Below are 11,720 nucleotides of genomic sequence, written 5' to 3' on the forward strand. Positions count from 1 at the left end.
CATAACTTTTAAAAAATGACAGTTATTCCTAATCATTTTATGTGCTAAAAACATGTACCAAAAAAGGATAAAAAAAAAACATTTATTGCTGACTTAGAAATCTGATCTTCAGCTGTGGTTGTACACACCTGTAATCCCAGCACTTCATAGGCAGAGGCAGGAAGATCAACACGAGTTCAAGCCCAGACTGGGCAACATAGCTAGATCCTGTCTTAAAAAAAGAAAGAAAGCTTGGTCAACACAAATATTATACATAATACATTATACATATAAATGTATACACATTAACAAGCTTATTTTAATATAGTCATTATAAATGCTACATAAAAGGAATAAAGACTCTGACATATATTGATAAAAGGGTCAACTCATTAAGCAATTATAACAATCATAAACATATGCAAGTACATATCTCAATACTGATCTTTCTACAAGTACTCTTAATCATGACATTTTCCACCGTAGAGCTAATCCTACTTGACATTCTCCTTGAAGCAAGGCTGATTCCAACTCTAATTATTATTATCCAATGAGGAAACCAAATAGGATGATTAAATTCAGAGCTTTGCTTCCTATTCTATACATTGATTGGCTCTTTACCTCTACTTTTAGCATTAATTTATGTTCAAAATTCTACAGGCTCATCAAACTTTTTAATAACCTTCAATGAAGCTCTAAAATACACAAAACAGACATTAGAAGATTTGATGGGAGAAATAAACATTTCTACAATAATGGTTGGAGAATTCAATACACCACATTTCAGTAATGAATAGGATGGGTGGATAGATAGATAGATAGATAGATAGATAAATAGATAGACTGATAGATCAGTAAGGAAATAGAGCACATAAACAACAATCTGAACCAAGTAAACCTAGCAGATACATTATACCACCATTATCTCATTATTCTTCTCAAGTGTGCATGGAACATTGTCCACAGAAGATCAAATATTGGGCCATAAAATAAGTTTCAGTAAGCTTTTAAAGTTGAAATTACTTAAATTATCTTTTTGAATCACAGTGGATAAAGCTATAAATCATTAATAGAAGGAAAACTGGAAAAATCACAAATATTTGGAAAATAATACATTCTTAACCTGTGAAAGAAAGAAAGAAACCACAAGGAAGATTAAAGGTTAATAAAGGCAACAAAAACAAAAACTAGAATTTATGGGATGCACAGAAGGTAGTGCCCTGGGAGAAAATGATAATGTAAATATCTGCAGTTTAAAAAGTTCTTAAAATAATAACCTACTCATACACCTTAAGGAATTGAAGAAGAGCAAACTAAACCCAAACTTTGCAGAGGAAGTAAATAATAAAAATCAGAGGCAAGAAGAATAAAATAGAGGAAAGAAAAATAATTGGAGAATAACAAATGCAAAAGTTGACTCTTTCAAGCATTAACAAAACTGACAAATATTTATCTAGACTGGCAAAGAAAAAAGAGAAAAGATTCAAATAGTTACATCAGAATTAATTACTGATCTTACAAAAAATTGTAAAAGATTATGAACAGCTTAGGTATCATAGATGAAATAGAAAAGCACCGAGAGACACACTAATTACTGTAAGGTCAGACCAAGGCAGGATTGAGGCCACCACCAAGGCAGGCAAAGTCTAAGCAACATGCAATGAGTTTATTGCCATCTGAGCACAGTTGGGACAAGGGCAAGAAAGCTGTTGGCACTGAGAGGAGGGTGCTCATGGTTATATGGGCATTTAGGTGGGTAAGGGGTCAATGGCCAAGAGAGTGGAAAATTTTAGTCTCCTGGGTGATGCGCCTGGGGCTGGCTGATAAACAGGGTGGTGATGAGAGCAGCAGGACAGCTGCTGGCTTCCTGTTATCTCTCTGCTCCTACAGATGCAGGGAGAAGGTCTGCTTGGGCGGGGGTCCAACTTGGGGGACCCGTCAATTACCTAACTGGTTCAAGATGGAATATAGAAAATCTTAGCAGATATATAACAAGAAATGATACTGAAGTAGCAATCAAAAATTTCCCAACAAAGAAAATTTCAGGAACAGATGGCTTGTCTGATCAATTCTACTGAAGATTTAAATAGTTAATATCAGTCCTTCTCAAACTTTTCCAAGAAGTAGACAATAAAGAAATACTTCCTGGGTCATTGCATGAGGCCAATATTACCCTGACATTAAAGACAGATAAAGATTTATCAAGAAAAAAATCACAAGCCAAAATCCCTTATGAGAATACATGCAAAATTCTTCAAAAAAATATTAGCAGACCGTATCCAATAGCATACCATGACCAATTCAGGTTTATTTCAGGAATATAAAGGAGATTCACTATTTAAAAAGCAATCACAGTAATACACTATATAAATAGAATGAAGAAAAAAACGTGACCATCTCAGCTGATGAAGGAAAGGCATTTGAAAAGTCAAGCATCCTTTCATGACTAAAATAAAACACAGAACATAAGGGAATTTCTGCAACATGATAAAGGACATTTATGAAGACCCACAGCTAACAATGTGATACAACTATAAGCTATCTATAAGAGGCATGCTCAATAATAGTGATTGAAAGTTTCAAGGATACCTATTTTCACCACTGCTATTCAGAATTGCACTTTAAGTTTTATCCAGAGCAATTAGAGAAGAAAAGGCAAAATAAGGCATCCAAATTCAAAAGAAATAAAACTCTTTATATTTACAAATGACATGGCCATGCATATAGAAAATTCCGAAGAATTTTTAAAAAATTATTAGAACTTGTAAATGAATTCATTAAAGTTGAAGTGAGTTGTATTTCCATACTGTTGCAATGAACAATCTGAAAATGAAATTAAGAAACCAATTCCAATGAGATAATTGACAATGTGAAATAGGAAGAAAAGGGCTAAAGGTGTAGGGAAAGTGGGAAGGGTAGGGGAAAGGTAATAAGGGAAAAGAAAAAAATATGAGAAACTGAAAAATGGAAATGAAGTGTTTGTAAATGGGGAGGGTAGGAGGGGATGAAGGGAGGGCAGGGACAAGGGGAAAAAATGAGAACCAAGACCTGTCATGTAAAGGTACAGAATCCCAATAATGAATGTAACTGTACTGTATACCTAAAATGTACCAATAAACTCAATTTAAAAAAAGAAACCAATTCCATTTATAATAGTATCTAAAGGAATAAAATACCAAGGCAGAAATTAAATGAAAGAAATGAAAGAAATAACTGCTGAAAGAAAATAATGAAGATCTAAAAAGTGAAAAGAAGTTTTACGTTCATGGGTAGGAAGACTGAAAATGGTGAAGATGTCAAAACTACCCAAAATGATCCATATATTCAGTGCAACTCATTTTAGCTGAGTTATAGAAAGATCACTATCTCAAAAGAACAAAAGCAAAGATAAAGGAAGAACAGAGCAAAAGAGTAAGGGAAAGAGGGATTGAGAGAGGGAGGAGTGGGGAGAGGAGACAGGGTAGAAAAGAAGGGAAGGAAAATAGTATGAGACAGTAGATGTCAACATAATTCTTTTGCCCAGGCAGTCTCATCCAACTCAATTTGGAATATCATTACTTTGCTAAAAATCAATTCGAGGAGGTTAACTAGTATAAATTATTTCTACATTTCACATAACACATGTATTCACTCGGGGTCATGTCTAAGGACATGTTCTTGTTAATCAAAACATTTGAGCAAATTATTGGAGGTTATGGTTTATGTCTAGATGTCTCTCAAGAGCCTCATGCACCTATGGGCAGGGATTTTTGGAAGGACTGCATTATGGGGTGGTGTCCTCCACATGGGGGCAGTGTCTTTCAGAAAAGGAGGGTCTCTGGGGTGTGACTTGGAAGGGTGTATCTCCCTTCTCAGCTCCCCCTTGTTCGCTCTGCTTTTGGGTGGCCATGACTGAGCAGCTTCTCCCCTGCTATGCCTCTCGCTTAGGCTGTCCTCCATTGGAGCCAGTGGACTGAAAACCTGAGCCAAAATAAACCTCTCTTCCTTTAAGTTATCGGTGTGGGGTATTGGGTCTTAGCAATGAGGAAAGTGACTGGGACACTGGGCTAAAACACTGATGCACTAGCACATATCAGGACAATACTTGGAGGTGGAAAAAAGACACAATTCTATCATTCACCACAAAGTACCAGGGGGTCAAGTCCCTTAATTAAATAGCTTCTATTGTTAGGGCAATGCTGTTTACCTTGGAAATTTTACCTAGAGTTAAAAGTCTCCTTTAAATTAGGCAATTCCTGCTTCTTACAAAATGTGTGATCTTGGAAAAATCAGTTAACTACCTCTATGCCTCAGTTTTACTTATCCCTAAGATGGAGGTCATGATACTCCCTAACTATGGAATGAAAGAATGCACTCACTGGTACATAGTGATGTTTAATTTGTGTCAGTTCTAGCATAAATATGTGCTAATCCACCACATAAAGATAGCTCACATTTTTCTTTCCAAAGTTTTATTTATAAGGGAAGATGAACCTTAAAACAAAATGCCCAACACTTAAGAAGTCCTATATAAAGGATCAAGAAACATAAAACAGTGTAGGATACCATGATTAACAGGGCAAGGAGAGAAAATATGGTGTAATGAAAGCAGTGCAGTGAAGGAGTTGAAAGTTTGGGTTCTTTTTTTTTTTTTTTTAAGATGTTAAAAGACCTTTATTAGTCTGGCCAGACGGCACTCCCAGAACCAGGTGGCTCAGAGAGGCAACTGCTCAGGGGCTGAGGTGCTTTTTATAAGGTTTTTCTAAACAAAGAGTCAGGGAATTCACAGAACAAGACTGCAAACACATTGCTTACCTTATGCAGGAAATGTTCTACAGTCACCTTTTGTCAAACCATTTGCCCCTGGGTGGGCTGTTAACCAAGGTAGCAATTAGCATATGAAGAAGCACAGTCTGGCCTATTGACTTTGGCCTATTCAAGTCTTACAATCCCCACTGATTTTAGGTAGAATCAAATCCTTGATTCATTGTTTTACTTAAATTTTTAGCTAAGGGGTCACAGCAATTTGTAAAGGCATCTCTTAGACAGCTAAATTGGGGATTAGGATTCCCAGAGCACAAAAAGTTTTCATATTTTTATCATCTGTAGGCTCATTAAACTCTTAATTTAGAAGTATAATAACTCATAACAGTATGACACAATATAAGAGTCTATATCTAGATTGTAGTTCTCCTTCTTCAGCCGTGCGTAGACTCACCAGCTTCCGGTGTGGTGAGAGCAGGGCTTTGAGTGAGTTGTCTCTTGGCCTCCTAGAGTCGGATTCCCTGGAATTCTGTTTTACTCTAGAGTGGTGTAGCTGAGTTTCAGCTACCTTGAGAAAGTTTGGGTTCTTAAAAATTAGTATAATAAATTTAGCCTATGCTTTTCTACATAATCCAACAGGACTTTAATCAAGTTACTTAACTCCTGTAACCTCTAGCTTTTACACATTAACTAGAGAAGTAAAAGAAAAAGATTCCTCTTTTGTGATAATTTAGTTAGATAATTTCTCATGTACTTAAAACAGTGTGTCAAGATATGTTAACTCAAAAATATTTTGAGTTTCACAATACACTCACATTGCCACTTACTAGGAAGGATAAAACTAAATAAATGATGGTATGACCCTGCCTTCTAAGTGCTTCCAAGGCAGTTGGATCAGTCAGACAGATAATGCACAACAAAAGAAAAGCAAAGTTTAAATCTCCAAGTTCCTCCTGTTAAAATGTGATGATATTCCAAAGTTATTTGCATAAGAATGATAAAATGACATTTCTCTTTTTCCTCTTTCTTTCCTCTTATCATTCATTTTTATCTAGTATGTAAAAAATTTGAAATATTTTCAATTGTGAATTGGATGACCTAAAAGGAAATATTTCTTTGTGGAGAGAAAAGACAAAACAAAGATACACAATTCCTCTTGACTTGCCTCTGCTTTGTTTACTTCATTTCTTATTAGAAGAAAAAAATTATTTTAATAGAATAGAATTATATGGCTAAGAAAGAGATTCTCTTTTCTTTCTGTTATTTTTCTTTGAGTAACCACATGACAAAAACAAAATCAAGCAGACAGGAAATGACCATGTAGAAAAAATATTGGCAGATGGCAAAACAAAAGACTTAGAGGCCTCTGATTCTATACTTGAAAACGTTTAAAAAATCTAATTTTTAAATTAAAGTAAAATGAATTGTTTTACAAAGAAAAACAACTTACATGTCTTTTACAACGGCACCTTACTCCTTTTTTTGCCTAAAGATGTTGCCTGGGGACTTATATGGTTTTTTACCCCAAGATTCCTTCCATCATTTCAAGAACCCAACTTGGACTTGAACAGTTTAAAAACATTACAGGGCCACAACTTGTGTTTTTACTACCAGCCTTTGAGGGAGGCCTCAAGCCAAACTCCTGTTCATTCAGATCCTACCAGCTGGTTGGGTACAGAGCCAACTAGGGTGTTTCTTATACTGGTCTGCTCAGTTTGTGCAGAATGAAGGAAGACACATTTCCATAAGGAAAAGCAGTGAGTGAATATATGCTTCATGGCAGTATTTTCTTATCTCACAAAGCATTAGAAGAAGACTCCATGCAAGCAATAAACATATTCCCAATGGGGTACAGAATCATGAGACAGTGATTCACCTGTTAATGAAAGGTGAGAGGAAAAGAAAGCTGGAATCAGCATAGTCTCTGGGTGCCTGGAGAGAGAAGTAGACTCTGTTCGAAGCACATCTAAGATGTAATTATCTTTGCTTTGTACCACATTTGCTCATGCAACAGTATGGATATTAGGCAACACTGTTGTTTGTGTTTATGTCTTAAAATACATTAATTTTCTTTGTTTTGTATTTTTGTACATCATTGGGGTCACAATTTATAAATAAAAGGGGTAAATTCAGAGGTGTCAAGAGAATCAAATCAATGCACTGATTTAAAAGAGTGGTGAACCAAAGGAGATGGATAATCTTGATCCATCCATAGTCCAAAATGCACTCCAATTTGACCCCATGAACCAAGCTATTTCATTACTAACTGTTGATGCTTGCAATGTTGAGGCTAAGGTCAGGGAAAGCTACACAACTAAAGTGTTATGGTAACAGCCACTTATACCAATGAATTTAATTAAATTGTCTTAGTTTGTATCTTCCAAATTCAAAAATTTTCAGGGTAAGTTAGCATTGCTTAGCTGTCATTACCCAAAATACTAGTGCAAAGGTTATTTTTGTTATACATGTCTGCATAAAACCATGTTTTGTAATCTTTCCAGCATTTTATTTACATCTCTAGCCATTTGCACTGATGTTGATGGAGCTGTACTTTTGCTTCAATGTCTATTGCAATATTCTTATTGCATTCTGCAGGTCCTCCAGTAAACGTTACTTGCAATATTTTTATCAACAGTTTTGGATCCGTCACAGAGACCACCATGGTAAGTGCTACAATGCCACTGGCAAGAGAAAAACGTGACTCAATAATGCCATGAACACAACCTGTCAAATTTTCTATTGTTCAACTTGCAGGGCCTCCTGTAAATGTTACCTGCAACATATTTATCAACAGCTTTGGGTCAATAGCAGAAACTACAATGGTGAGTGGGGCTGAGCATTGAAGCCATCGTGTGAAGGAATGGGATATGGGACCAAAGAGCACTGTTGCCTATTTGTGCGACACCTACTGAGTGCCAATGTCCAACTTTTCTTACCCCTAAAAAGCAATAATTCACACTCCTTCATTTTGGAAAGTAATTTATCAAGTGATTTTTACTTAAAATTCAATGATTTTTAATCTATCATACCATAGAAACTCTGAAAATATTTGATGTTTAGTGAGGCACTGGTGGAATTATCAGCAAAAAGCATGGTGTATAGCTAAGGTATACACATCTTCAATATTTCATAAGTATAAATTTCAAATTTTGAGAGATGTTATTGCCAGTCTTTTATATATAAAGGAAATTTTAACCTAGTCAAGATTTCCTATGATGGAGATTTAAGACATAAGTCAAGAGGCTGGATTTACAAGAGCACACACATGCACACAATTCTGTTGGCATTAGAAAGTTTACAGTATTTACATTGCATGCATGATTTTCAATAAAATATAAATAATAAAACCAAATTAAAGCTCAGTATAGGGTACGTTTGAACATCTTTCATAAGTTTTAAAAAGATGTCAGATACTATAAAATCCTCAGGGACTAGGATGTAGCTCACTAGTGAGGTGCTAGCCTAGTATGTGCAAGGACCTGGATTCAATCCCCAGCACTGCAAAAAAAGAAAAAAAAAGAGGAACAAAGAAATCCACCAAGACTCCTTATAAATGTCACCATCATATAGCTTGTGACATGCCTGTTAGATTAACTCCATATTGCATTAGAGAATGGAGATTGCATTTTGTCTAAAATATTTTCCTAGTATTTATATAATTTATTTTAAAACCTTAATCAGTTGGTTGGTTCTAACTTGCACTGTTATATAAATTATACAGTCATATTATTGCATGATACCAAAATAAAATACAGTTGAGCTCAACCAAGTATTGTGGTGCCTGATGTTTTATAAATCTAAAACCTAAATAATGAAGACAATAAGATTGAGAAGTGAAAAACATTTCTGTTTCTATGAATTTTCTCTGTTAGGCTACTAAAGTCACGTTTAATAAATTACTGTACTCTGTGATATCCTCAAAGCTAGAAAGAATTAATCTACCTTTTACTACTCATTTTTACTGACAAAATTAAACATAATGCATCTCCACTACCCATTTCAATATTACCATGAAATAACATTGTCCAGAAATGAGGCTTCTGGAACTCTGACAGAATATAGTGCATTAAGAATTTTACCCAAAAAGATACTTTTGATAGGCCTATTAAATGACTCATAATATATGTTAAGCTTAGAAAGAATAACCAACTCTGGACTTGGCATTCAGTTTCTGTCTCTCCCTCTTGGTCTTATTCTTATAAGAGAGGGAAAAAGCTTCCAGTAGCCCAAATCACTGTCACCAACTTTGCACGATGGCATTCAATGATAATATTTGCACGACCTAATGCTGATTGCATTAATTAGACTCCTAATTTGCTTTGATTAAATCTCTTCATTGCATCTTACTCTCGATCAAAAATGTAAATATGTACTTTTTTGATTTTCATTAATGCAAGAATAAGCTAAACATTTAAGGAAATGAAAAGGGAAGCCATGGATATCCTGTTTTCCTGTCTTTAAGAGTAACTGAAAGTGTTTATTACATGAGCTGTTTTGGGAGGTTCCTGGCCACTTATTAAGTCTCCTTTGTCATATTTCCTAACAAAAGTTTGGAAACCATTGCTGAAAGGTAACATCAACAGCCTACCTATGCTGCTGTAAAAAAACGGATTCACTTGCATGGTTAGAAAAGTGATGTGTATCATGCATTTTCTTTTTCACTTCTTAGCTTTTGATGTAATGACAAGCTTCTTTGGCTTTGAAAAAATATATTTTATTTTTGTCAATTATGGCTTTGGTATGAAACTACAAAAATATTTTTGGAAACCCTGTCATGCTGATATCAAAGAAGACATTCTCATGACACCTAGGGTAGGAATTGGCAAACTTTAATTTAAAAGGCCACACAGTAAATACTTAGGACTTTGAAGGCCAGATTGTCAACTGTCTCAACTACTCAATTCTGCCCTTTTGGCATGAAAACAGTCATAAACAATAGTATATGTGCTGCTGAAGTGAGCACAAGTCATAAATAATAGTAAGCAAATGGTTATGGCTTTGCTCCAATAAAATCTTATTTACCAAAATAGGCCAGGGCTAAATCTGCCAACCCCATACCTAAGGCATCCATATTTAAATGGACATTATTCAGATGCACTTAAGAAAGTGACAACCGTTCCACTGAAGAAGAGCCTTATCTTCCAGAATAACTGAGGTTCTGCCTGGGAATCCCCCTTATGCATCCTGTTTAATCAGGTCAGACTTCTACAACTGAATAGCATAGATTGAGTGGATCACAATTTATTTCTCATTGTTTTGGAAGCTAAACTCTGAGGGTGCTGGTAAAGTCATATTCTGCTGATGGATCTATTAAGGTTATAGATGGCTCATTTCCCATTTATCTTCACATTGTGGAAATAAATTTTTCTGGGGTCCTTTTTATAATGGTACTAATCCCATTTGTTAGGGCTATACCTTCATGATTTGGTTACTTCCCAGAAGCCCTATCTCCTAATACTATCACATAGGAGGTTAGGTCAACAGTGACTTTTTGGAGGACACACACATTTTAGTACACTGCACACTCACACAGTGTCATCACAGTCCTAGTGTCCTTTACCAAAACTCTAAGATGCTGCCATCCATAATTTAAAGTTTTGCAAAATTTGACTCAGAAAATTCTGTCAAAAAATAAAAGAGGATCAGATTCTGCCCACAACCACTTTTAGGTGGAGTAAGAAACTTTAACTTTTATGTACAGTGATGAAGTCATTAAGGGCATTGATTAGTGCTATTTTCTGGAGATAATACTGTTGTTTTCTCTACATTTCCTGGAATTAATTTTTGCAAGAATGCTTTAAATTTTTGAGTTTCTAAACATGTCGATTTTCTTCTTTTCCCTCACACCGCACTCTTACCCCATGACCAAGATAGTGTTACTGAAGAATTTAGTTTTTTTGAGTGTCAGTTTCTAAAGAAGAGGCAATGGTTATGTTTCAAAAGCTAAATGTGAGTTTCTTTTGGTACTATACAATCTGTCCTTCTCATGGTTAATGAAAGTCCACTAATTTATTGTTAATATTGCTTGCCCAAAAAGTATTGTCCTACTTATGGGCCAATTACAAAATCTCACTTCTTTGATACCTGTCAGAACAGGATAACACATTTGCATTACTTTAAGAAATATTTTTATAGATCAGTGTGATGATATACATTATTTTTAAGTATACATTTTTGTTCATTAGGAGACAGGAATGTGTTGGTGGTTATTGTTAATTGAGCCTGTATTAAGAGTTTTCAGTGGAACAAATTTTGTATGGTGCCCAGAACTTAGAAGACTAGTAAGGGATGCACTAGTTATATTCTGTTTTTGGAATGGCAGTTTACCATTTCTCTTTCTTTCTTTCCCCTCCATTCTATAGTACTCATAGCAAAAGAATCTACAGGATGGGGCATATATTTGAAATCCTCTCTTTTCTGACATAAAGGCATAGTTTGAGAATATTAACAATGTTGGTAAAAGTCAAGGATATATGCAGCTTTTCCCAAGCCTAAGTCATCAGAAAATGGAAAGACATGCTCTCTTCCAGTTTCCAAATAACTTGGTTGGGAGATGTGAGCAGATATTGTGGGATTTGGACCTATGGATGCTGTAGCGTTACTCATGTCAGAGCAGTACATCCTGACCCAGGGATCACTTAAAATATAGGAAGGAGAGTTCAGAGTGTATACATGTGTCTGCCCAGGGAATATCTCCAGAATATAACTCTGGATGACCCTAAAGGTAAAATTCAATTCTCTGCTTGTTACATCTGAGGAGTGAAGACATACTTTACCTCTGATCTGAAATCATGTTCCTAAGGAATGCAGATAAAAAAGGAGACAAACCTGATTGGAGTGCATGTTGTGCACTGATTATTCCTTTTCATTCTGTAGCTAGAGAAGCAAACCATAAAAAGACGCTCACTGTTCAGACATAGCATGAAGCTATTTTTCTTATTCCTGACTTCTTAGTGAATGACTCAGAAACTGCCACAAACCTGATATATATATCAGAT

General features: G+C 35.3%; 1 protein-coding gene across 3 annotated transcripts in view; it reads left to right on the plus strand.

Annotated features, from left to right (window-relative positions):
* Glra2 (glycine receptor alpha 2) overlaps positions 1-11,720 on the plus strand; it is a 204,452-nt gene that overhangs the window by 38,482 nt on the left and 154,250 nt on the right. For 2 of the 3 annotated variants that reach the window (XM_033760530.1, XM_033760531.1), the window contains exon 4: positions 7,318-7,385. In XM_033760530.1, the coding sequence (XP_033616421.1) occupies positions 7,318-7,385 (68 nt within the window). Of the gene's footprint in view, positions 1-7,317; positions 7,386-7,476; positions 7,545-11,720 lie in introns of all 3 variants that reach the window. The other variant, XM_033760532.1, reaches the window with a different exon arrangement.

This window comes from Fukomys damarensis, unplaced genomic scaffold (genome assembly GCF_012274545.1).
Source record: "Fukomys damarensis isolate Sample0158 unplaced genomic scaffold, DMR_v1.0_HiC HiC_scaffold_39, whole genome shotgun sequence".
Taxonomy (NCBI): Eukaryota; Metazoa; Chordata; class Mammalia; order Rodentia; family Bathyergidae; genus Fukomys; species Fukomys damarensis.